Source organism: Ictidomys tridecemlineatus, chromosome 9, assembly GCF_052094955.1.
Source record: "Ictidomys tridecemlineatus isolate mIctTri1 chromosome 9, mIctTri1.hap1, whole genome shotgun sequence".
Taxonomy (NCBI): domain Eukaryota; kingdom Metazoa; phylum Chordata; class Mammalia; order Rodentia; family Sciuridae; genus Ictidomys; species Ictidomys tridecemlineatus.
The window spans coordinates 765836-792646 of record NC_135485.1 but is presented as its reverse complement, the minus strand read 5'-3'; the positions used below and the strand labels follow the sequence as shown (position 1 = coordinate 792646).

The following is a 26811-nucleotide window of genomic DNA, read 5'->3' as shown; positions in this document are numbered from 1 at the left end:
CTGTGGCTGCTTAGAGACCTTGGGTCCTTGGCCCAGGACCAGAGAAAGGAAGGAGCCAACAGTCTGTCTCTGCCTCGCCTGTCCCTGTGGCCCTCCGTCACAGACCCAACAGCCTCAGAGGTATCCACACTTGAACCAGTGCCTCTCTGCTATCTAGGGCCTGGTCCAGCAGAGGGCAAGGTAGGGTGGGCTGGGGAGGGTGGCCACAGCACCCAGCAGCAGGCTACAGGCACCTCCCAGTACCCATGTCAGTGTGGGCCTCGGCTGTGGCCACCCAAGAGAGGCTCTGGCCACGGAGGAAAGGCAGTAATCAGGAGATGGCAAAGGCCACTTCAGGTGGACACTGGTATTCGAAAAGAATGGCAGGTGAGGGTGGCGGCTGGGGGCAGGTGGGAGGTCAGAGGGGGCTCAATGGCTAAGGAGCCTGGAGGAGGCACAGCTGGAGCCCAGGCTTGGGGTGGGGTCTGGCCCATGGAGGAAGGCGGGCCGGGGCACAGGGCAGGATAGCACCAGGCAGAGGCAGGTCCTCCGCAAAGCAGGCCAGGCCAGGCCAGGCGCCCAGTGAGGTCAGGGAGGGAGCTTCCCTACCACACTCACACGACTGAACCCCAGGTGCCCAGCCCGCCTGGCCCTGCCCAGCTCAGAAGCGGACGTGTGGGCACACAGCTGTTTGAGTGGAGGGCATTAGCATGTGGTTGTGCTAATTTGGCATGACACCCCTAATGGGTCATGTCTTCACACGCGAGTTGCCTAATCATCTAAATTCTTTTAACAAATCTACGTTTCATCTCACAGACTTCAGTTCAAACCAACTTGTCAATTTCACCATAAAAGCTAGGGGTCCGGTTTTCAGTTCCTTGCTCTGGATGTGAACACGTGACACCTGTGTGTGCCCTGGGGCCCTGGAACCCACCGGACTCGAGGCTGCCCCTGCCCTGGAATGTGGCCTTGCTGTGGACATCACAGTCCTGGCCCAGATGCCTTGTCCACCTTTAGTGTCCAAGAGGTACGCAGGTTACTGTGACATCCCCAGGAATCATCCCTAAGGGATAAAAGCCTGAGCATGTGGTATGGCTACCCCCAACCCTGAGGGGCCCAGGCCTCCCCCTGACTCCCTGCCACCACCAGACATGGCTCCTGAGCTGCTGGAACCAGTCCCCCCGACACCTTGGGTCCAGGGAGCCTGCACAAGAGGGCATCCGTCTGCTCAGGGAGGTGCCCACCTCACTCTTGGAACACTCTCCTGAGGCCACTGCTGGGCAGGAGCACCCAGGAGCTGCAGGGCGGGGCCAGGACCTGCCTCCTCTCGAGCTAGCAGGCCCACTGTGGGGTGAGAACCTTGGCCCAGGGCTGGGCAGAGGGGCCTGCAGCAGGACTTCCTGGGATGAGAGCCTGCCTCAGGGCAGGTTGCAAGGGAGCCGGGGAGCCCACCCTTAAATGAAGCAGTGAACGCTCAGGGATCTGTGGCGTAGCCAGCAGGACAGGCGGGGCCCCACAGCCCCACCTCTTGTGAGGTCACTGGGCAGCAGCTCCCAGAGCAGGGGCTTCTCCCCAGGCGCCTCCCACTGCCCCCTGAGCTGCAGCCTACCATATTCAGCCCGCAGATGGGCAGGGATGTGGGGCTCATACCCCTCCTTCTCCGGCACCTCCACAAAGTCCTCGTCGTCCTCATCCTCCTCATCCCCTGGGGCTTCAGTCTGTGGAAACACCACCAAAAACAAATAAGGACACCCAGACCTGTGTACGCGCATGGGGACTGCCGCCCACTGCCCCAGCCCCCTCCACAGCAGCCGGGCGTCAGCATCAAGTGACTGCAGTCCACCCAAGGTTATCTCAGGGCTGATTCTTTTTTTTTTTTTCCTTTTTTTTGGTGGCGGGGGACCAGGGATTGACCTCAGGGCACTCCACCACTGAGCCACATCCCAGCCCTGTTTCCCATTTTATTTAGAGACAGAGTCTCACTGAGCTGCTTAGCGTCTTAGGCTGGCTTTGAACTCATGATCACAGGCACGTGCCACCGCACTGGCTAGGGTGATTCTTGTCCCTAAAATCTCAGCACCTCTGAACCACTGCCTCTGGCCTTGCCACTCCATGCTTTGGCACATGCTGCCCCATCCTTGCACAGAGCAATCACAGGCAGGTGGACGGCAAACGTCTCTCCCTGCAGTACAGGTAGCAGCCATCCACCCGCTAGGCAGTCATCTGGACAACACATCATGCAGGAGCTCCCGACGAGGCTACCTCCCTTGCCTGATGTGGCAGCTGGCCTGAGTCCCAGGAGCACAGTGCCGCCACCCACAACTTGGGGAGCAGGAGGCCTGCTTTCCCCAGAGGAAGGCGGGCTCTGGGCACCTCAGCAGGTGGCACCAGAGGCCCATGGAGTCCTTGACATCCCCAAAGCAGGAGTCCCGGCCTGCCCCGGGGCTGCTGCGAGGTCCTGCCGATAGCAATGCCCGGTGCCCATCAGCTCACTAGAGCAAACAGTACAGAGGCAGACACTCACCTCGGCGAGCACCTGCAGCACAGCAGAACCAGCCCCTAAGCCACAGCCTCCATCCCCAGGAGCCCTCACACCCAGGACAGGATGCCAGGACAGCAACCAGCAACTGCAGGGACGTGCCCCTCCCGGGAGACCCCTACACACCAGGGAGCCAGGCTCATCATCCTGGGCAGCTGAGGGCTGTGCCCCCAGGGTGTGAGGACTCCACCAAGACCTAGGCACAGGGCTGAAGAAAGTGTCCAGAAAGGGAGGTCCCTTTGTGATGGCAGCCGGGGTCCTCAGGAACACCCAGTGGTCCTCACACATGCTCGTTTTTTACACTCCGGCCCAACAGGCATTCCACACAGGCACCTGCCTCTGGCGGTCACCTGAGGGAGGTGATCAGAGAGGAGCGGCTGTGGACCCCCAGGGCAGGAGCCCACATGCTCCCTGGAAGCTAAGTATTAGCAATTTACAGCTTCTGACAGAACCAGGGAGCTGAGGTGCCCACCTGACCCAGCTCAGCCACTCACCAGCAGCTCCCACAGGTGGCCCCAGAGCCCTCCCAGTCCCAGCATGCATGTGGCCCCAGGACACACACACTGCCCCAGGACACACACGTGGCCCCAGGACACACACACACAAAGCCCCAGGACACACGTGGCCCCAGGACATACACACAGCCCCAGGACACACGTGGCCCCAGGATACACACACAACCTCAGCACATGTGGCCCTAGGGCCCACACACACATAGCCTCGGCACACACATGGCACTAGGGCCCACACACGGCCCCAGGACACACACACAGCCCCAGGACACACGTGGCCCCAGGACACACACACACACAGCCCCAGGACACACGTGGCCCCAGGATACACACACAACCTCAGCATACATGGCCCTAGGGCCCACACACAGCCTCAGCACACACATGGCCCTAGGGCCCACACACGGCCCCAGGACACACGTGGCCCCAGGAGACACACACACACACACACACACACACACACACACACACACACACACAGGGCCCCAGCATACACGTGGCCCTAGGGCCCACACACGGCCCCAGGACACACGTGGCCCCAAGGCCCACACACAGCCCCAGGACACACATGGCCCCTGGGGCTGGCTGCCAGCACTACAGCACGGGACTATTGCGGCTAGACTCAACAACCCCACGAGGAGACCTGCCCGGGAGACTTATAATCAGATGCAAATGCTCTGTGTTTAGGCACAGCCCATGGCTGTGCATCTGGGGAGCCCGGGAGACATTAATCATTGGAAACTGTAATTTTTGTTATCAGTCTAACACTGATCAAAAGGGAAGCCTGTCTCCACCGCTGACCTGTGAAACGTCCCAATTATGCTCTTTGGAAATGACAGGGGCACTTAACTCCCGAGCTGAGCAAATGACGACGATCAATCACGTTTGAATAACAATGAGCCACGGACCTGAAAATTATTTTTGTATAGAATCTACCCAGGAATTTATGAAAGGTGGAGAGCAGCCCAAGGTTTTAGGGCTTACGTTCCGGCCGGTGCAGTGCGTATCAAACACTAAACAGAATTTATGTGTTTTAATTTTCTAAAAGGTGGATGTGGACGGGGTGCTACAATGCAGCACACACAGTGCCAGGGTTTAAATATGGGGGTCATTTTCATAAAATATTATGCTTACTGCTCACACCCTTGAATTTCACTGAGGACTTTTATCAAATTTCCATTTTCTAAAAAATATTCAACTGCTCAGCTAACTATTAGGAATTATACCTTCTTTCTCCCCAACTAAAATCATTTATTTCTGTGATTAAGTTTGAAGTCCTAGGTTCCTCTGTGTCCTCAAACAAGCACTGATCAGGCCCTGGCTTTCTGCTCTCCCTCTGCAGCTGTTGGCCATGCCCTAGGAGGCCTCTGCCTCTGGAGAGACCCTGGGCTTCGTCCTGGGCCACAGCAACCATGTCATCCACACCTGCACTTTACTTTTCAACTACTCAGAGGCAGTAACACACGAGCTACAGCAACTAGAAGTCAGAGACTTCACTGCTGATACAAAAGTTGGCACAAAAGCATCCATTTTCAAGTTTGGCTTCACCTCTGTGAGCAAGAGCTGCTGCTCATCTATGTGCTCCATTGCCCTGGACAGGCAGCAACACACCTGCGTCCAAAGAGGCAGAGACAGCTTTCAGCTGCCAGCTGCCAGGGTACTTGAGTGACCTGCTCAGAGACAAGAACACCATGGAGACAAGCAACAGCCCCCTCTGAGACCTCAGAAAGCGTCGTGGCCCAGGGAGTCTAAGGCCTGTGGAAGACTCCCTTTGAGCACTTGGATTCTAAGAGACTAAATAATCCAGTGAGCTCAGCCACAGCAGTGGTGACCTGCTTTCAAGGTCACAGATTAGGCCAGACAGAAACAGCACAAGGGGGGCCCGCAGCACCACAGCACCCCACCACGGGGCTGTACAGGGTGGCTGGACATTGGAGGTGCAGGGAAGGAGTTCACACCCACCGAGAGCTACTGGGCGAGGTCAGACCTGTGACCTGCTCCAGGGCAGCTGGCTTCCACCCACCTGGGAGCTGAGATTCTCCAACTGCCAGAAAACACCATGCAGAGCACCCGGGGAGAAGGAAGGGAGCCTGACCGGTGAAGCCCTCAGTGCCTGGGAGGGGCCAGACCGGCAGCCTGAGCCTGCAGCCAATTGGAAGCCTTATCCCAAGCCAGCCCCAGGGACAGCCCAATCCACCTACTTGGCAGAAGCTTCTACCCAAGGCTGTGGCCATGGGGAGGCCACGGAGGGGGACACTGCTGGTTTTATACAAATTGATTCTCACCCACAGTTAAAAGGATTTAGAAAAATGAGTCTCCACCATCATAATTAAACAAGCAATAAAACGACTAAAATATACAGCGCAATCAGTTTACAGAAGTAGGGGCAGTGAGGTTGCTAATTATTTGCGAAGGAATGGGAAGAACAGCTTGGTGCCCAGAAAGCGGGTCGCCCACCAAGCCCCACGGCCTGGAGATACAGCTGGGACCATTAAATAAATTTTGTACCATCTAATTAACTTGGTGCGCAATCTCAATTACTTTTCACCCAAGAAATCACTTTTGTTCAGTTTTATGTGTGTCTATTTCCCTTTTAAAAAAAAAATGATGTAAGGCCTCGTCAGACAAGTGAGTTCCAAACTGCATTTGTCTCTCAGGGCTTGATGGCTATGCATTTAAAAACCCATTCTATCTTATAAACTAAAAATTAAACGTGCTCAGCTGTGATGGTCGGCACTGCATCTGCTATTTATATGCTAATGCCCTCCCTGGAAGGCCGTGCAAATTGCCGGCCAGGCCAATATCTCATGTGCATCTCCGACTGCCAGGGACGCATTGTCAGAGGACAGAGGGCGGTCGCACCACTGACCAAATGGACACCCTGGGAGCAGGCCCCTCATGTGCAATGGCACCAAGGCCAAGTCAACCTGCTTGGACGTGGGCAGGGCACCAGGAGCACACTCTCCTGAGCCGACCACCACCTTCTGACACAAGCACCTCCGAGGCTGACACTCAGGGACCTCACACCCACAGCACAACACAGTGGCAGGCACTTCCCCTCCTGGACTGACCAAATCAGGAGTCAACCTGCCTTGGAGACTGCCAGCATGCACAAGGAGCACCCAGGGCCCAGGGGCCAAGAGCCTCATCCAGCTGGGGGCAGGATTGAGACAGAGCCCCTGGATCATGCGTGCATAGAGTGTGTCTAGAGTAAGGGTAGGGCCAAAATCTCCCCTGGGTGAAGACAAGTGGCCAGCCAGAGGCACACACTTCTGTAAGCCAATGAGGGCTGGTGGTCCACACAGACTCCCTCCCGTGGGTGGCTGGACTTGGGCCAGGACAGCTTGTTTTCCTGGGGGTCTGCACCACAGGTTTTCCTGCACAGGGGCAGTGTGAGGGGCACAGAGCAGGAGGGTCATCACGTGTCATCTGGACCTTACAGAAACTCACATCGGACCCAGTGGAGGACAATCGCCTCATGGAGCAAACAACGTCTCCGTATCTAGTAGCTCTGGCCCCCCGGAGCTCTGTGGAGAAAGCTACTCTGGCAGAGGATGAGGAAGACCCAGACTCACCCACTCTGGGGCCCGTGACTCACACAGTCCCACACAGGCATGTGAAAGGCCACCTGCTGCAGCCCAACCTCCCCAGGCAGAGATGTGGCCAGCAGACAGCCCTGGGGAGCAAGAGACAGTGCTCAGAGGCACAGGCATGGGCAGGGAGGTGTCAGGCAGCCTTGCCTGGCATGCAGGCAAGGTCTTGGTCTTGGCAACGAGGCCAGGCCCACAGAGGTTCCCCATCTATAAAATGGGGATAACAAAGCAATCCACCCCAGGAAGTGTCTTCTGGAACCAAGGGGACCACGTGTGGGCAGGCTGGAAGGGCACCGGCTGGCTGGGGAAGGTGCCTGGCTGAGGTGGCCTGCCATGAGGCCAGGAGGGGGCTCCATGCTGTAGGGCTGGGAGGGCAGCCAGGCCCAGCCTGTCCTTTCAGAGCTTGTCCTTTCAAAGCACCAGCGCACCCACCCCTCCCCCGGCACCCTGGGAGGCAGCGTGGCCTTCAGCGTGATGGAAGGAGCCGAGTCACCCAGGAAGGCTACAGATGGCGGCCGCTTCCTGGAGGCGAAGCTGATTGACCGTCCCTGTACGTGTCTGATGGGCCAACATTTCATTCCCTGGGCTTTCTAATTCTGTCCTCCTCACCTAGGGAACCAGATGCTACGAGGGCTTGGGCAGCAGCACAGGAAGCTCCCGACCCCACAGCCAGGGGGAGAGGCTGGCAGCTGGGGCTGGAGGCAGGGCGGTGAGGGCAAGGCCAAGCCCACCTGCTGGCCAGCGACACAGGGGAGCCTGCAGCTTGACCACAGGAAAAAGGCAAAGCACTGCCCACAGGGCCAGGTGACAGAGCCTCGGAATCACTGTTCTCTGACTCACTCGTTGGTGGGAAATTAGTATTTTGTTAATTACACAATAAGAAAATAACCGTTGATTCAAGCTACATAATTAAAAGCAGGCAATTTACAAGTTTTCAAAGGATTTTTATCAGTTTAACGAACGAGGCAGCTGGATTATTACAGCCCGCCTGTAACAGAGCAGGGTGGAAACTAAATCTACCCAATGACCCTCCATATTGATCCAGCCAAGATTTATCCCCAGTCTGCTCCCACACGGAGCTGACATGGAGACACTCTATAAAACAAACACTTAAACATATTTAAACTGGCTTAAGTATTTTTCTGAGGACAGAGCATCTATGTCAAAAGGAAAACAATACTATGTAGAAAACAGGCGACAGGCAGAAAGAGGACCTGTGAAACAGACTGCAGCGGGTTGCAGGCAGGCTGCCCTCCCCCTCCCCCTCAGCCCGGAGAGCCCAGGGCCTGGCGGTGGCCACTTGGCTCTAAGTGGGCGTCATGTCTGTCTCAGTCTCTCACATCTGTCAGAAGTTCTCAGATGTCTGAATCACGCATTATTGAATTAGTGCTCCCCACCTAGCCTGTTCTACACGCGGAGTTAACGATGCCAATCCCGTGCTAAGTGGGGAAATGTAAGGGAAACAATTTAAACCCTTCGTAAATTTTATTTGAAAATTAGTGAAGAACACCTCATTCATAATTTCTAATTAAAACAGCTCTAATTAACACTGATGTTCATTAGCTGCTCCACCCCTGCCCAAGCCTTTGCGGGTACTGCAGCTCTGCAGGGAGGGCCGCCAGCAGGAGGGAGATGGGCAGATAGGCCTGCCTGCACTGGCTGCCGCATCTATTCTGGGAAGCGGCTCACCTGAGCCTAAGCGGCTGCAGCAGGAGCCCTCCAATCACTCCATCTGCGGGCTGCTCCTCTGCCTCTGCGCAAGAAACCTCTGAGGATTTCAGAGTGCCTTTATTAGGATCAGTGTGTGGAGAGGGTCCAGAAAGTGTCCCTTCAGCTGACAGCAGAGCAGAGTGACATGTGTCTTCCAACTGAAGCGGGGACACCATCAACCTTGCAGGGCCTGATAGGCCCTGCACACTCACAGGAGCCCTGTTCTCCTGAAGAGCAGCCTGGGCAGGAGTCTACTGACCAGACCACGTGGCCAAAGGACACCCGCAGCCCCTCACTGCCCATGCACAACACCCTGTGTGGCCCTGCCCTCCAGCAGCAGGTCCTGCAGGCCCTGGGCAGAAGTGGGGACGAGTCATCTACTCTGACAGTATCAAAGGACACACTGAGTGGAGTCAAAGCAGGGCCGATGGCCAGAGTGCACAGTGGAAGGCAGGGGCCATGCAGTGGCCTGAGGCTGTGCACTACAGAGGGCCAGGTGGACAGCTCCGAAGGGCTGGATTTGGGACTCCAGTGTCCACAGCCCATGAGAGCTTTGGGATAAGCCCTGTGAGCCACAGCTAGAATAGAGGTAGCTACACCAGTGGGCCCAGTCCCATTCACCCACCCTGGGACACAGCAGACAAGAGCACCAGCATCTGGAAGGGACAGGCAGCTGGCAGGAGTCCAGGGCAAGCAGAGGTCAAGGAAACCAGACCTCCTGGGCCTACAGAGGGAGGAGGCACACGGCCAGGCGTGGCTAGGACTCAAGTTTCCTCAAGCACATGGCAAAGTCAGCAGGTGTGGCGGGGCCAGGACACAGGCTACGCAGGACAGCCTGACCCTCTGGTGTGCCAGGGACACCAGTGGCAGCAAGAGCTGGCTAAGCTTAGCTCAGAGCCCTGACCCCCCACCACAGTGCAGGCTGAGCAGCCACCAGCCCTGGGAAAGACTGTCGGGGACCCTCCCCTAGTCAGCCGCACCTGCAGGTGTGAGGCTCCGAGATGAGAGCAGGGGCAGCAGCTCTCCAGGGGCCCTGCTGACAGAGCCTCAGGCCAAGGAGAGCAGCCAGCTGCTGTGACCCTTCTGGGCTCAGGTCCTGCCACCTTCAGCACTGCCACTAGCCCCAGAAGACCATGCAGGCTGATCATACCTAGGCCTGATGAGAATGGACCCCAGCAGCATGGGAAGCCTGTGGACATCCCCAGGACACCAAATGTCCAAGGACATCCTTGCTACAACCAAGGCCATCAGCAGCAAAATGGCCATGGGTGAGCCCTGGACAGCACAAGTGCACACCACACAAGGCAACCTCCACACTCAGCACAGCGCTGGGGGCCCACCTGGCCTTCACTCTGCACCCAGGCTGGCTGCTCGGAGTGCTAGTGCCCTGCGGTCTAGAGTAAGCTCCTCTGACTGAGTAGGTGACAGGCACCTTCCTCCCACCAGACAATTATTTTTCACCGTAAATATATTTTGGTCAAAACTGAAAAAGCTGACTCCTTAAACAAGCAGCATGCCACACACAGTGGATTCTAGTGAGGCAGAATGAGCGCCCACAAAGACTCCTGTCCCCAAGCTGCACAGCGCAGACTCATGGGGTTTGCAGGAGAGAAGCAAGGTCGCCCTCTGGTGGGCCTGAGGGCCACAAATGGCCTCCACAGCCAGGGATCTCCCAGCGGCTGCTCAGGTAGGGGTTCCTCCTCTCGGGTTCCAGAACTTCTGGCACTGCATTGCCACCCCAGGTCTGCTGCCAGGGCTCAGTATGGTCACACCACACAGGGCAGGGCACCAGGGATGCCAGCCACAGCATAAGCTGACTGAGCTCAGCTTAGAGCCCTGACCTGGTGGCTGCATGCAACATGTATGCCCACTCCTGGTCTGGGCTCTGCGTGGCCTGCAACTTCATCTTTTTCTTGGCAAGAAACAGAGTTCTTTCCACCTCAAAGCTACCTTTGAAAAGGGGGAGGTTCTGGGCTGGGACTGGGGCTCAGTGGCAGAGCACTTGCCTAGCATGTGTGAGGTACTGGGTTCAATCCTCATCACTGCATACACAAAATAAATAAAAAATACAGTTATTATTTAAAAAAAGAAGTCTACCTTCCCTGGGCCAGGGCTGCACCCTCTCCACTCAGCTGGGTCTGGTTCTGGGTTCCCCAGGGACCCCAGGAGCGGTGCATCTGGTGTCTATTTTCTCAGCTTCTCTGAGAGCAGGTGAGAGACCAACCAAAGGCAGGAAGATGGCATCTGCATGCGACAGTTCTCTTTCATAAGGCACAACAAGCCCCAGTGCAGCATCCTCTCCCCGCCACAGCCCCCGAGCATCTCTAGGCAGGAATACCACCCTCACTCGCTCTCAGGCTGCTACAAGCTCACCTGCCTCCTCCAGCCAGCTCCAAGGCATCCAGTGCCAAGGACCTTGTGCTCCAGGGTGGATGCCTGGCTACACCCTAGCCCACTGCCTGGAGGCCCAGGCTCAGCGTCCAGTCCTCCCTCAGCCTGCCTGAGGCTCCCACCTCTCAGCCCCATCTAGAGACCCTGCCCTGCTCTGGTGGCATGCGGTTGCTAAGGGAAGCCCAGGAACCCCTGTTGCCTCTCCAACCACAGAGGGCCTATTTCTCTTTCATCAATGCCATGGTCCCTCCCAGGCTAAGGTGCTACACAGTCCAGCAGATGGCTGGTCTTTGAGTCTCCATCCCCAAAGTGAGCACCCTGTCCCAGCTCACCATGGTGCCCATCAGTACACAGAACCCACTCTGCTGAAGACTCCACAAAAGCCCCATCCTTCCCTGAGCAGGAGGGGCACAGTCTGACTTGCAGGGCTCCCTGGCTACAGTGCAGGGTAAGTGGACAACACCCAGTAGCAGGAGCCATGTTGCCACGATACAGTGAATGAGCTCACGTGTCCACTATGGGGCGGGCCCTGCTGGGCTGTGGGGCATGTCCACATGTGGGGCACGGTTGGGCTCTGGCACCAGGAGACGCCAGTTGGGCTCCCACTGCCAGGCCAACAGAGAGAGAGAGGAGCCTGAAGCAGCTCCTGCTTGCACAGGCAGCTCAGCCCCGCCCCAAACCTGCCGGCCCATCACTCGCACACACACCTCGCTCCTCCCCCCCAGACCTGGACCTGCCGGCCCACCACACGCACACACCTTGCTCCTTGGTCCCCACTCAGGCTGCACGTGAAGCTCCTCATACTTTCTCAGCGCAAGTTCCAGTTTTGCCTTCAAGTCGATGGCACGCCATAAGTGTCCACCATGGGTCCCTGCTCGGGTAAACCTCTGCAGAACAAGGAAGAAGTTACAGAGAACACAAGCCCTGCCAGGAGGCAACATGGCCTGGTATGTAGCCTTGGGAACAAATGGTCAAGGACACCTGGCTGACCCCCTAGGTCACCCCAAGGACAAGACCCACACCTGCACTTTCCACATTTCCTCCTTCCAGCCTACGGCTCCCGCCAACTACATCTTCATTCTGCCCAGGCCCTGGCCTGACAGGGACAGCTTTGAAGGCCAGGTGCCCAGCCTCACCTGGACCCAGGAGCACACAGCTGGCAGGAACTTGTTCTGGATGAGCTTGATTGCATCGCGGGCAGCATGGAGGACAGCAAGGTTGTCATCATTCTCTTGCACCTTCAGACCGTCTGGAATGAGGTGAATGGGGGTCACAACGGACCCTGAGGCCAAGAGGCTACAGCCCACAGGGAAATGCTGGAAGCCCACCCAGGCCAGCCGAGTGTCGACAGAGCTCACTGCTGTGTGATTCTGGCCCTACACACGTCCTTCCTGCACCCACCCTGCCCAGAGCCTTGCTGGAGTGGGCTATAGATGGCAAACAAGTCCATATGCTTTCTGTGACCGGCCTGTGGCCACAGAGGCCTGGTAAAGTGGGCACAGCCCAGGGCAGAGGCTAAATGGGAAGGAAAAGCCTGCATGTACCCACTGTAGGCCAGACTTAGCATGGCTGTGGGTTACCTAGGCTGGGGGCTGGCACAGCAGTGGCCCACTAGCCAGCAGAGCCTGGGCAGGGAGGCACCAGCAGACCTGGTGGCCCCTTACCCAAGGGCAGTTCCACGTCCAGCGAGTACTTGTGTGAGCCCAGCCCATGGCTGCGCACAAACTGCTCCCCGCTGCACTCGTCCTGGGGCGCATCCTCCACGGCTGCCTGGGGCAACCCCTCCCCAGCACCTGCGGCCCCTGAGTGTTGCGCAGAGGCGGGCAGGTCCTTGCTGCAGCACGGCTGCTCCTCGTCCTCCAAGGGGTCCCCTGTGGCTGCCTGGGGCGGCCCCTCCCCAGCACCAGTGGCCCCCGGGTGGTATGCAGAGGCAGGCAGGTCCTTGCTGCAGCATGGCTCATCTGGGGCATCAGGAGTGCTAGACCAGTGAGGGACTTCCCAGTCTGAGCTCAAGGAACCAGGGGGACCCTCATCAAGGAAGCTGGCTTCTGGACACGGGTCAAAGTCCAAGGGCACCAGCAGCCTGAAGCAGTTCTCCACTTCCGTCAGACAGCACCCAACTTCTGCAGACATCTCTGCCGAGACATGGAGACACATCTGGCCTCGTCACACTGAGCGAGGAGTATCCCCACCACACAATGTGTCGAGGTCCTGGTCACTGTTAGCACCAGGCAGCTAAGGGTCACATGTGCCACCTGCACCCTTGGGCCTCACTTCCCAAGAAAAGCCAACACCCAAGGTAAATGTATCACAGCAGCTTTCACCCGCTTACTAAACTGCCCAGCTGGCAGGACTGCAAGGTCACCTCTTGGCAGCCGCAGGAGCACAGGCAAACATGCCAGGGACCAACTGCAGAGCAGGGAGCCTTCAACCAGAGCAGTGCATCCCAGAGAGGGCTGAGCCTCCCCCAGCAGCCACATCTGCCAACATCAAGCCACACCCTGTAGGGCTGGGCCAGCTCTCCCTCCTGGTGGCCTCTCTACCATCTGGGCACACCTGCCTGCCTACAACAGGCCCTGGGGGGTCTGGGCACAGAAGAGCATCAGCCCTGCTGTCTAAGACACAGAGCAACTGCCCTGGTGGGTCTTGGGCACCCTGCAGGTGGATGACTATCCCCTAGATCTTCTGATTCCCCACACCCTGTTCTCTCCCTCAAGAAAAGGCTGGCTGCCAGGACGTACATCGTAGGGATTTGGGGGGTGGAAGCTGGGTTAAGAGCAAATGGGGAGCTGGGTGCAGGGGTACACATGTAATACTAGAAACTCGGGACACTGAGGCAAGAGGATTGCAGGTTTGTGGCCAGCCTCAGTAAAATTACCAAGGACCTAAGCAACTCAATTAAATTACGAATAAAAAGGGCCAGGGATGAACTTCAGTGGCAGAGCACACCTGGGTTCAATCCCCATTACTAAAAAAAAAAAAAAATAGGTAGGGGAGAGGGAGGTGAATGGTGGCTGGGAGACAAAACAGCAAGGGGACCTTCAGCAGACCCAAGCACAGACCACTGTCTGGAAGCTCTCCACTCAGCCTGTGCCCAGGGAGCCTCCCCAAAGGGCTAGAGACATAACTAACCACCAGGGGGCGCAGGGGTGCAAGCGCCTGTGCAGGGACTGCCCAACCTGAACCCTAGTCTGGCCTGCCTGGGTCTCCTGTGACCAGGGTCCTGGGAGAAGGCATAGGCATAGGCGGCCCTTGGTATGTACGAGGCACCCTCAGCCTGGAACTTGCCTTCCATTTCCCTTTCGGCCTGCTTGGCTCTTTCTCTGTAGATTCTATCCAAGTGCCTCTGCTTCTGCTCTTCTTGCTGCCTTTCTGCCAGAGTCCTCCCATTTACATCCTGAAAGTCCACCTGGGAAACAGTGAAGATCAGGACTGTCCACAACAAACAAACACCAGAGAGCAAATGGCCACCACATGAGCATGCAGCAGGCCTCAGCAAGGGGAGACGCCATCATCTTAACAACAGGATATACGCTGAACTCGATGCTTCATCTTGAAAAACTTGCTGAGTCTACCACTTCAGATAAAAGAGGTGTGAACTCCCAGCCCTGGCCAGGTGCCATGATGCAGGCCTGTTGTCCCAGTTACTTGGGAGGCTGAGGCAGGAGAAATACCTGGGCTCAGGAGTTCGAGGACAGCCTGGGAAAAACAAAACCCCACCTCAAAAATAAAATTAAAAAAAGACTTCCAGCCACAAGTGCAGTACTAGTGGGAGTACAGGATGCAAATGGGCTGCTGTCTGGACCCCAGAGCCCAAGCACCACCTGAATGTGCACCCCAGGAGGTGTCACGCCAGTGGGTCAGAGGGAGAGCTGGTTCTTTGGCCCACAGGCAGGGCCACCTGTCCATAGAGGGCAGGGGCAAAGCAAGGTCTGGGCAGTGACAGAGTTGGGTTGGGATCACAGCAGCAAGTCCTGATGGATTTCATCATGCCCAGAACCCATTAGAGCCAATGGCAGGATCCAGGTAGGGACTCTTAAGAACACAGGTAGGGAAACTCCCAGAAGACAGTGCCTGTCACAGAACAGGGCTGAACAATCAAAGGTGACACAGGCTGCAGGCTCAGCTTGATGCACACGTGGGCACAGCCTGTCTTCCTCAAAGATGTTCCTCCCCTCCCAGGCCCCAAGCAGGTCCAGCAACCCAGGTACCTAGGCCAAGCTGCCCAACAACATGGCCTGGGAGCACTCTGTACTTAGCTCCACAGTAAGAGGTCTTCCCTCCTGAGGCCTATCTGCTCTGCCCCAGGGAACCGGCAGCAGTGTGCAAGGCCCACCTACCTTTTTGGTGTGTTTTAAGAAGTGGTAGCCCAAGGCTAGCTTCTTATAGGCCTCACCAAACCTCTCATTCCACCCTTCCACAGCTCGCAGGGCTGCCTGCCTCAGCCTCTGGGCTGCCTCTCTGGGGGGTGGCAAGGGCTGCTCATGGTTGGTGCCCAGTGTGAGCTCCAGGAACTCCTGGAAGTCAGAAACAAGCAGCACCCTGAACTGGTGAGACCTGGTGAAGAGCTCATCCACGATCTGGAAGGCGGACAGGCGGACCTCAGCATGGTCCTGGGTCAGCTGTGTTTTCAGCAGGCGGTAGACACAGCTGAGCTGCTCCTCTGAAGACCTGGGGGCACAAGCCAGCCTGAGCTCAGCACCTGGTACTTGAAGGGTCAGTTTACACTCACACAGGATGCACTATTTACATATAGTGGAGGCCACAGCTGCAGTCCAGGCTTCCTCCACCCCTTCTCCTAGAGCTGGGTAAGCAGACCAATGTCTTGGCATGAATGAGGCCCCTCAACTGTGCCTCTTTTTGTGTGGCCCACAAGCCCAAACTGTTTCCTACATTTTTAAATGGTTTAAAGAACTGCTCAGTGGTGCACTTGCCTGGCCTGCACAAGGCCCTGGGTTTGAGCCCCAGCATGGCAAAACAAATAAGTGATCAAGACACATGAAGGAATGATTCTTGATGTGGGAAAGTTATGAGTGCCAAGTATCAGTGCCATTTATAAAGTTTTATTAAAATGCAGCCCTGTCGCAATGTCCGTTTCCACAGCTGCTCTTAGAGCTGCGTGGTGTCTGCAGGGACCTCAGCCTCAAGTATTTTTCATCATCCCTTCACAGATGCTTCCTCACCACTCAGGAGCACCACAGACTAGCTGAGTGCACAAACCCAGCCTCTTCTGCAGGAAGTGAGGGGAAGGCCCATGGAGCCCTCTGGGTGTTGCCTCTCCGCAGCCCTGCCCTGTGTGAACCCCAGAGATTTAGGAGTTTTCAAGGACCTGCAGCAAAACCGTGTCTGAGTTGGAGTTTCTTACTGAAAGGTACACTACATCAGTTTTGTTCTTTGAACACAGGTTCATGTTCCCAGCAAATGACAGGAAGAAGTTTTGCTTCCTGCCTGATTCTGGGGATGGATGATGGATGCATTCTAAAGACAGAGTGGCTGGGTGTGATTCAGGGATAGAGTCCCTGCTTAGCATGCACAAGGCCCTGAGTTCCATTCCTAGCACCACAACACACACACACAGTGCAGATTTACCCAACTGTGAACGTTCTCCCTTCCCATGTTTCAACAGTAATAAAAGAGGTACATTTGCCCACACATAGATGATCACATAGATGATCACATAGATCACATAGATGCACTCAAGAATGCCTCAGTTATATGCTTTGTAACATGCACATATAGACAGAATCAGAAGTACCAAGCACAGACCTCTCTGTGCTCTGCTGACCTGCACCTCCACCCACAATGCTGCCTGTCAGAGATGACTTTGCAGGGCCTGGGGAATGTTGCTGGCCTGGTCCTTGGTGGATCTTTCCAGGGGAGGCAGGAGGGGATGGCTGAGATATGGAGGTGGGCAAACTGCTGAGGTCCAAGAAAACCCCACAATCTCCCTAGAGTCATGGGCTTACTGGAATAAATATCATGAAATGCTAAACCTAAAGACATACTTGCAAATTTTCTTCAGTTCCTTCATTTTCTCAGGATTCAGTTGGGGTTCTCCTGAAGTTGTGAGCTCTTCTACCAACTTTAACAGTTTTTGATCCATGTCTAGAAATACGGAACGCAGAGATGAACTGCCACCTTACTTTACCCTCTTGGTCTTACTGATAAATGCTACCGGGTTCGCCTAGATACTGCGCACCGCTGGAGGGCCTGAGGCTGTGTCCAAGGCTCTGGCCTCCGCAGAAAGACGCCCTAGGAAACAGGGCAGCTCCAAGCACCGTTAGGGCGAGTCAAGCGTCCCCGGTGACGATCTGGAAGTGTCAAAGCCGAGGCTAGATCGGGACAACCAAGCCACGGTGCGGGAGACGCTGCCGCACCGGGGACAGGCAGGTGCGGAAGGTAACGAAAGCCACCGTCTTACACCGACGCGCGGGGATTGGAGGGCCCTGCTGCCAGGCAGCGCAACGAGCGCAGAAGCGCGCGGCCTCCGGACCCCGGGCCGGCTGGGTGCGACCCCGCACAGCTGCGCGGCTGACACGGAACCTACCGCATCGCCCGCCCCTTCCGGCAGAGGCCCCGCCCCCGCCAGCCACCACGCGTCCCGGAGCTTTGAAGCCATTGGCTCCCTGATACCGCGGCGTGGGAGCAAAGGTCAGTTCTGCAACCACCACACCCACAGCGCGAGGCACCACATCTCCCCGCCCCTTCCGGAGGAGACCCCGCCCACCCCTTCAAGGCCCGGAGCGAGGCAACCCTCGTCTCGACAGCGCAGGCGCTAGGGTGAGGCCGACCTCGCGCAGTGACGCAGGCGCGCTCCCTGCGAGGCGGGGCTGCCCTAGGAGGTCGACGCGCGAGAAAAAAGAAGCAGGAGGGCGCAGCAAGACCTTAAAGGCGCCGTGGTGTAAAAGGGACAGGACATCTGGGTCGACAACTCGCTAGGAAACTCAGACCCAGAGAGAGGTTTGAGCCTGGAGAGCACTGCACGTCCGCCAGGAGGCTCGCGGCCCTGCCCCTGAAGGGTCAGCGAGGGCGGCCCAGGTGGGAGCCTCGGGCTTGTGTGGGCCGTGGTGCCGCGGGCGGGAGGGGAGCCGGGGCGGAGGCGTTGGGTGTCACGACGCGGCGCGCGGGGTAGGGGCGGGGCGGCCGGGTGAGGCTCCCCGTTCCCCTCTGCGGCGTGACTTTGCCCAGCCTAAAGGTCGCCCACCAGCTGGCAGGTGCTTTGCTTCCCTCTGCCAAAATTCCTTGAAAGCTCTGTCCGCCGCCCCGGGCGGGAAGCCGGGATGGCTCCCTCCTCCCACCGCCCGGAGCACACCTGCCGGCTCCCGGCGCTGCTGCTCAGGGCCGGTAGTCCACGCCGCAGGGCCTTTTTCACTCCAGGCCTGGGAGCCCCGCAGCCCCCTCTTCAGAGCACTCCAGGTTTCGAGCACGTCCAGGGCCAGCTGCCAGCCCGCCCTCGGCCCTCGCAGCTCTGGAGGGCACTCGTCCTCGGCGGGCAGAGCGCGCCGGGCTTGCCGCCCACCGGCCCTGCCCCGGCGGCGCGGAGAGCCCACTGCGCGGCCCACAGCCCCTCCCAGCCGGCACCCTTCTGTGGCCTCTGGCCCCCACTGCAGCCGCGTCTTCTTAGCTGGCTCCATGTTCCTGATCTCACCTGCGCACCCCCTTTCTGCCCTCGGGGCTGCTCCTGAGAACTGGGGTCTTTCTAGCTTCATGATGACGCAGTCAGACATTCGGATCTCTTGAATGGAGAGTGAAATGAGAAGGCTAAGGTGAATCTCGGTGAGAACTAGATGTTTTAAAAGAACCAGTGGAAGCCAGATGTGGTGGTGCACACGATGTCCCAGCTGTCCAGGGATTGAAGCAGGAGGATAGCTTGGGCCCAGGTGTCCGGGTCAGTGTGGGCCTGAACTTGTCTCCGAAGGGGGAAAGAACCAACTGGAATTTTCAGAGATTTGTTATTTAAAAAATGCAAGCTGGGGGGCTGGGGATGTGGCTCAAGCGGTAGTGCGCTCGCCTGGCATGCGTGTGGCCCGGGTTGGATCCTCAGCACCACAAACAAACAAAGATGTTGTGTCCACCGAGAATTAAAAAATAAATATTAAAAAAAAATGCAAGCTGGAAAACAATGGAAACTTCTTTAAAGAAGTAAAAGTATGGTCAGCTCAGACTTGTATGTGCAGCAAGCTGACCTTCAAAACCTAAGTGATAGCAAAAAATGTATGCTCAGACATTCACACAACAAAACCACCTGACAGTGCGGAACACCCCATGTTGTTAAGTAGTGTGACCATACCCTGAGCCCCTAGAGCAACTGTAAAGAAAGCCACAGGGCTGGGGATACAGCTTGGTGGTAGGGCCGCATGTGTGAGCCCCTGGGTCCCGTCTCCAGCACACATACAGATGTGGGACTGCTAATGAGTATGCAAAGACAGAGGGGTCTTTTAAAAGTAATCAAAAATGAAGCTGATGAAAAAGAAGTAGGTAAGAAAAACAGGAAACAAGTTGTAATACAGCCAATCTGAATCTACAACAGTCACGACGTCAGTGATCTGAACGCCCTAGTTATAAAGGAGAGATCAGGGCTAGGACTGGGGCTCAGTTCCAGAGTGCTTGCCTTCCACTTGTGAGGCACTGGGTTCAATCCTCAGCACCACATACAAATAAAATAAGGGCATGCTGTCCATCTACAACTATAAAAAGAAATTTTAAAAAATACTGTCATGTATATCTAAAAAAGATTTAAAAATACACACACACACACACACATATATATATATCCATCCCCCCCCCCCCCCCCCGCCGAAAAGGCCAGGTACAGTGGTGCACACCTGGAATCCCAGCAACTCAAGACAGTTGAGGCAACTTAGAATTGAAAACACTAGTGACTTAGCAAGCCCTAGTCTCAAAACAACAAATAAAAAGGTATGGGATGTGGCTCAGTGCTAAAGCACCCCTGGGTTCAATTTTCAGTACCAAAAAAAATTTAAATAGAAAGTGGAGATGGTCCAGTTAGTTTAAAAAGAGCAAGACCAAACTATATTGTATTTACAAGAAACATGGAGAGGCTAAAAGGGCCACCACAGATGCTCTGTGCAGCAGCACAAGTGAAAGACAGTCTGCTGACTGCACTGGTCTCTCCCTGGGGGCATTCTGGGAAGAGGTGAGTCCTTTCAGCCAACTGCAGTTCCAACTGTGCAGGCGAACTCCAGACACAGGCACTGAGACCTGACCTACTGCGTCATTAATATTCCCCTTAAGAAACTAGAAAGATCAATTAATCAGAATAAGTTGCAGTAGAGATTAATAAGGTTGAGATCAATTGAACAGAAAATAGGCAAACGGGAGGGGTGTCACTCAAACCAAAGGAGGTTTATAAGTCAGCTTTTGTCACTGTGATTAAAATGTCGGACAGGAACAACTTAAGGAGGAAAGACTGACACCATCTCCTGGTTTCAGAGTCCTCAGCCACTCCCTACTCTGGGCCTGAGGAGAGGCAGAATGTCCTGGTGAAAGTTGCTCAGCTTAGGGCAGCCAGAGGCAGGGAGGGTGGGCAAAGATGATAAGCCCTCCCAGGGCACACACCAGTGACCTGCTCCAGCTGTCCCATCTGCAGTGGTCCCTTCGGCATCGGTAGACTAGTCCTTTTATGTGATCAGAACCTTCATGATCCAACCACTTTCTGAATACGTGAGATGGGGTCAGTCCAGATCTATACTGTAACAGGAGATGTTTGAAATGATGAACAGATAAGCCTTCAGCTAGACAGAAAAAGAAGAAATAAATTACCTATGAGAATGACAGGAGAAGCTGGGCACCATGGTGCCAGCCACATGGATAATCAATCCCAGCAACTTGGGAGGCTGAGGCAGGAAAATCATGAGTTCAGAGCCAGCCTCAGCAACTTAGCAAGACCCTGTCTCAAAATAAAAAAGGGCTGGAGATGTGGCTCAGTGGTTAAGCCCCAGTGGGTTCACTCCCTGGCACCCAAAAAACAAAAAGAATGAGAGGAGAGGAGACATCACTGCAGGTCCTGCAGACAACAGAGCATAAGTTACGAACATTAATTCCAGAAGTTTTCTCTTAGATGAACAAATTAGCAGAATACTTGGGGTGGGGGGAACTGATCAGTTACAACTATTAAAGAAACTGAGCTCATACTAAGTTAAGAAACCCTTGCAAACAAAATTCCAAAACTCGATGGTTTCACTGGCAAATTCTATCAAACATTTAAGGAAATGATACCAGTTTTACACAGAATTTTTCATGAAAGGAGGTTAACACTCTCCAACTCATGAGTTTTGAGTGCTTTTGTACTAAAACCAGACAAAAACATTCCCAGAAGCGGGCACAGGAGCACACTTCTGTGATCCCAGCAACTTGGGAGGCTGAGGCAGAAGGATCTCAAGTTTGAGGCCTAAGCAACTTAGCAAGACCTTGTGTCAAAAAATAAATGAAAGGGCTGGGGATGTAGAGCACTCCTGGGTTCAATCCGAAGTACCACAAAAATAATAATTCCAAGAAAGAATGACCACAGACCAATAGCCCTCATGAATATAGTTGTAAAAATCCCTAGCAAAGCCTAGAGCAAGTCAAATCCAGCAATATATAAAAACAATGCAACATGACTGAATGAAATTTATTTCAGTCATTCAAAATTCAGTAATTCAAAGTTACTCAATGTCTGATAAGCAGAATAAAGGAGAAAAATGGTAGTTTCATTCTACAAAGGAATTTTTAAAAACAAAATTCAATGTTCCTTATAATAACTTCTAGAAAACTGGCGTGGAACTTCTCAACCAGATGAGGATGTCTGTAAATGCTCTATTTCAGTGTGCAAGATGCAGTGCTTTCTGCCTAACAGGGCACTAGACACCGTTCTTACACCCTCATCCTCAATATCGCTCTGGAGGCTCCAGGAACTGGTAAGAAAAGTGAAGTAGAGAGGTTTGAAGGGGAGAAACAGGACTGTTTGGAGGTGACACAACTGCACACATGGAAAACCTCAAAACTTTATCTGAAAGCTACCAGAACTCATGAGTGAGTGAGTAGGGTCACAGTAGTCACAAGCTCAATTAACAAATACTGATCGTGTCTACATATTTCCACTGAATAATTGAGGTAGATTTTATTGGTGGGCCTTTAATCATTTATTTATATGTGGTGCTGAGAATTGAACCCAGTGCCTCACACATGCTAGGCAAGTGCTCTACCACTGAGCCACAACTCCAGCCCCAAGAGGTAGATTTTAAAAATTAAGAATTATTTTTAAAATTAAGAATTAAGAAAGACCCAGCAGCTCAGGAGGCTGAGGCAGGAGGATCACAAGTTCAAAGCCAGCTTCAGCAATGGTAAGGTGGTAAGGAACTCAGTGAGACTCAGTCTCTAAATACAAAATAGGGCTGAGGATGTGGCTCAGTGGTCAAGTGCCCTTCAGTTCAATCCCCAGTACCAAAAACAAACAACAACAACAACAAAAAAAACCTGAAGTTAATCAATCAAATATGTTAAATTTAGGTAAGAGTAAAATCTAAACTTCATGAAGAGATGCAGCATATTTATGGGTTGGAGGACTCAATGTCTCTTATGGATTCAACTGTGTCCCTCCCAAATTCCCATGTTGATGCTCTGACCCCCAAAGTGACTGTGTTTGGAGACAGGCCTTTAAAGAGGCAATGAAGGCAGGCTGGGGTTGTGGTTCAGTGGCAGAGCACTTGCTTCACACATCTGAAGCACTGGGTTCCATCCTCAGCACCACATTTTAAAAAGTAAACAAAATAAAGATATTGTGTCCATTTATAGCTAAAAAAGAGAGAGAGAGAGAGAGAGAGGGGCAACGAAGGCCATCAGGGTAGGACCCTAATCCAGCAGGGCTGGTGTCGTCATGAGAGAGACCCCAGAGTCTACATTGCATGGAGGAAGGCCGTCAGGGTAGGTAGGACCCTGATCCAGCAGGGCTGGTGTCCTCATGAGAGACAGACCCCAGAGTTGCATGGATTGAGGAGGGCCCAAGTGAGGACACAGTGGGGAGGGGGCCCTCTGCCAGCAGGAAGAGGCAGCACCAGCACCAGCCAGCTAGGCCGCCTCAGTGCTGAGAAGGACCTGTGCTGTTTAAGCCACCTAGGCCATGGTATGTGTTATGCAGCCTGAGCAAGCTGATAGAGTCCCCAAATGAAGTGATAGATTGAATACAATTTCAGTTAAAATCCCAGCTTGCACTGAAGAAATTTCAGTAGATATAAGTTGACTCTCATTTTTATGGTTCTGGTGATCAAACTGAGGGCTTGCACATTGCTAAGCAAGTGCTCTACCTCCACGTCCCACTGAAAAACTGATTATGTTCATTCCCCAGCACAAAAGAAGACAATTCTAAAACTTAAGTGGAAATGTAAAGGTCCTGGAATAGCTACAATTTTGAAAAAGTACAAAAAAAAAAAAAAAAAAAAAACAAAACAGGACTCAGGTTACCTGCGAGTGAAATGACAGGCACGAGACTGGGCAGTGTATGCTGGAGGTAGCACTGGCAAGGACAGACCTTAAAGCCAGCTCAGCCAGAGCACCCAGGCAGTCACCTTTACTGAAGGGGGAGAGAAAAGTCATTTTTAACAAATAACATCAGGGCCACAGAATAAACACAGGAAATGGTCCACAAGCTCTTCCTCACACCATACCAAGAACTAACAGAAAAAGTGAAAATGAATCTGCATACGAGAATACTATTTTGACTCTGGGATAGGCAGGTCATTCTTAGAACACAGAAAAAGCACTAATCATGAAAATAAAGAACTGATCAATTGAACTTGACTAAATTCAGACCCTCCACTGACACTGTCAAGGATTCCTACCAATCAGTAGACAATGCAATGAAAGTGGCCAAAGACCTAAACAGACACATGGGCTCAGCACTGTCACCAGAGGAAAGCAAATGGAAACCTCAGTGAAGTACCAGGACTTCTGCCCGAAAACACCATCACCACCAAATGCTGGCAAAGACATGAGCCACTGGACCCTAGGGCCTGCAGAGGTGGCGGGGCAGCACACCACCTGGAGAAGTCTTTGGCAGGAGTAGAGTCGGGCACAACAACCCTGGAACTTGGCAATTCTTCCAGAGAATTACTTTCAAAGGACAAGAACCATGTCTACAAAGACTCAAACACAAATGTTCATAGCAGTTTTATTTCTTGCAGCACTGGGGACTAAACCCAGGAGTAAGACCAGAACTCACCCCAGCCCTTCCATTTTGGCAGAAGGGTCTTGCTGTGTTGTCCAGGCTGGCCTACAACCTCCGGAGTGGCTGGGATCACAGGCATGGCCACCAGCCCAGTGCAGCTGGGTCCACCAAGACGACAATGGACCTGTGTGGTCTGTGCGAACGTGGATTACTTCTGCTGCTCCAGCACATCAAGAAGGACGACTGAAACACGTTCGTTGAGGCAACAAGAGGAAAACAGCTCTTCTCACTGAAGGTCTGGTATGCTTTAATCTGTCATCTTAAACTCAGTTTTTAAAAACAGCAGAGTTAGGGTTGGGGCTGGGGCTCAGCGGTAGCGCACTTGCCAAGCACAGGTAAGGCCCTGGGTTCGATCCTCAGCACCACTGAAAATAAATTCATTAATTAAGGATATTGTGTCCAACTACAACTAAAGAATAATTATTTAAAAACTATATATTTAGGGGCTGGTGTTGTAGCTCAGTGGTAGAGCGCACTTGCCTCGCATGCATGAGGCCCTGGGTTTGATCCTCATCACCAGGTTAAAAATGTAAATAAAAGTAAAGATATTGTGTCCATCTACAACTAAAGAAAATTATTTAAAAACAGCACAGTTAGACTACACAACCAGCAGTCTAACCACAAAGGGCTCCCAGCACCCAGCACTGGATGGCACGGAGCAGGCAGAGCTCCCGTACCACTGCAGGAGGGTGGAAGCCAGCCTGACCCCTCCAGCTTTATCCAACGTGTATCCAGCAAGTGATGTGGATGCGCACTCACAGCTGAGATACTACCAATGTGAAGAAAGGATGGGCCACTGTGCTCGCTCCTGCAATGGCCCTCAACTTAGCGGCAGATGAAGACTTTGCTGTACGTGGACAACCCACCCAGACATGAGTCTGAGCTCATGGGCCCACGCTGTGTAGTTCCATTCTCATGGCGCTCAAGAAACAGCTGAGCTACTGATTGGCAATGGTCACCAAAGTGTCGACTAGGAAAGGACACAGCACCAGTGGGAAGCTGGATTGGTCCAGGGGCTATATGTGGGATGTGTGCTCTCTGCCGTGCTGTCCATCGGTAAGAAAGAGGCAGGAGCAGACAGGTGGTGGACCGGTGGTGATCAAGAGGCAAGGCCTGGAAGGCCCTGCTCTGGAGAGCACACAGTGCTCAGGAGTGCGGGGCACAGAGAACATCACGTGAAGTTCTGCTGCCACTTGCTGGCCGGACTTGTGGGTGGAGCAGGCAGGGGATACAACACGGTGTAGTATGCGGATTGGCACCACCTGGCCTGCACAGGTCACAGGGAGACCCCAAAGCTGAGCCCTGGGTGGCCATAGAGAGTAGAGGTCAGCAATGGGCACCGCAGGCATCAACTTCCACAAAGGCCTGAACTGGAGCGGGCACAGGAGGAGGCGTATGTGAAGGCGCGTGGCAGGACAGGAGTACAAGGGACTGAGGCAGCCTTCAGAGATCAAGTGCCAAGCAGGGCTGGCCGCAGAGCAGGGCAGGGGCACTGCAGAGCAGCTGTGAGGGTTAGGGCAGCTGACCACAGCTCAGAACCTCAGACTCTGGCCACAACCAAGAGCAGCCCCAAAGACTGGGAACCAGGGCCACAGGCGACAGGAGCTGCTCTCAGAACCCCAGCTGGCTGTCCAACCAGCCTGCACCCCTGGCCCAGGAGGGCAATGATCAGGCCAAGAGTGAGATGTGACCTCAGGATTCCAAGCTGAGGTCTCCAACTTCAGGGCAGCCCTTCCCATTAGTGGTGGGTTCTGCAAGGCGGGAAGATGGTTGTGCTCTTCTTGAAACCCCTGTCTTGATGTGCTGAGCCCCCTTTGCTGCAGTGACAGCAGCCACAACCCCAGCCCCAATGAGTGAGCCAGAGAGGGCAGAGCACTCCCCTGGGCTCAGAAACTCCTCAGAGTGAGAAATAGAAAGCCATTTTATTAACACGCTTTACATTTACAGCTTATTAGCTAATCAACATCAACATGCAAAAATAAGCGCTAGATACAAACCTCTACCACAGGTTTCTGTGTGGACTACAATGGTTCGTGTGTTCTGAAAACCCATTAGTACTTGCTTCAGCTGAACTATCCGCTCCTGTAACGAATAGCATGCAGACTCCAGGGCTACAGAACTATCCAGCAAGGCCTCTGCAGAAACTCGATCCAGTGGATTTCCACGTGAATACATTCTCGAAGCAGGAAGTAAGGCGGTGCACGGAGGACCGGGGCTGAGCCCAAGCTTGCACGCAGGACGTGGCCCCAGGGCCTGCAGGGTGCTCTGGTGGCAGCTCCAGTGACGTCAGGAAGGGCCCTCGTGCACTGCATGGCAAGTCACCGCAGGCCGCCCACGTGCCAGCACCTCACCCAGGCCATGGCTAACATGTGTTGAAGGACCAGCCTGTTCCATACGCTCCCCAGGACTCTTCAGCAAAAAGAGGAAGCTGAGAAACTCGGGAGAGAAGGATTCCTACCTGTGAGCTGTCCTAAAGCTCTTCAGGGTTGAGGTCAGGCTGTAGAGTTTCCTTTGAGAGGTGCAAGTACTTTGCAGAAGCATCAAATAGTCGACTTACGTTACAAAATCCTACCCATCAAACGCTGTTTTCAAGTACGAACTCATTAAATCTCACTTCCTCACTTCCTAAGAGTATTTATCGTTGCTCACTGATCTTTGGTCGCAAGAAACAGAAATGCGGTGGCAGGCTAGGGCCAGGGATGGGGAGGGCATGCCCTGCCCACACAGCCCCAGCCGAGGCGTGCACCTGGCGACACAGGGCCTACATGATATATACTTTCTCGGCTTGTGAGAAGTGGAAGACTTCTTTGGTTCTTGGGCAAACAACTTTATCATCTTGACGGATAGAAAGCAGAGACTGAA

At 54.2% G+C, this 26811-nt stretch overlaps 2 protein-coding genes and 1 long non-coding RNA gene across 7 annotated transcripts in view; 1 reads left to right on the top strand and 2 right to left on the bottom strand.

The window, feature by feature from the left end:
• The window catches only part of Uvssa (UV stimulated scaffold protein A), a 32834-nt gene extending 15569 nt beyond the window's left edge, over positions 1 to 17265 (bottom strand). Inside the window, exons 1-8 of one of the 3 annotated variants that reach the window (XM_040292851.2) lie at positions 16924 to 17265; positions 16730 to 16829; positions 15065 to 15395; positions 14013 to 14133; positions 12389 to 12859; positions 11861 to 11973; positions 11483 to 11611; positions 1589 to 1697 (exon numbers count right to left, since the gene is read on the bottom strand). In XM_040292851.2, the coding sequence (XP_040148785.2) occupies positions 1589 to 1697; positions 11483 to 11611; positions 11861 to 11973; positions 12389 to 12859; positions 14013 to 14133; positions 15065 to 15395; positions 16730 to 16827 (1372 nt within the window). In that variant the 5' untranslated portion in view covers positions 16828 to 16829; positions 16924 to 17265. Of the gene's footprint in view, positions 1 to 1588; positions 1698 to 11482; positions 11612 to 11860; positions 11974 to 12388; positions 12860 to 14012; positions 14134 to 15064; positions 15396 to 16729 lie in introns of all 3 variants that reach the window. The other 2 variants (XM_021722187.3, XM_040292852.2) reach the window with 2 other exon arrangements.
• Positions 17228 to 26578, top strand: LOC110597535 (uncharacterized). The gene is made up of 2 exons (XR_002483296.3): positions 17228 to 17762; positions 23071 to 26578. It is a non-coding gene; the product is annotated as an uncharacterized LOC110597535 (long non-coding RNA).
• The window catches only part of Maea (macrophage erythroblast attacher, E3 ubiquitin ligase), a 37004-nt gene continuing 36045 nt past the window's right edge, over positions 25853 to 26811 (bottom strand). For all 3 annotated transcript variants that reach the window (XM_078020810.1, XM_005319043.5, XM_040292854.2), the window contains one exon: positions 25853 to 26806. In XM_078020810.1, coding sequence (XP_077876936.1) covers positions 26711 to 26806 — 96 coding nt within the window. In that variant the 3' untranslated portion in view covers positions 25853 to 26710. The remainder of the gene's footprint in view (positions 26807 to 26811) is intronic.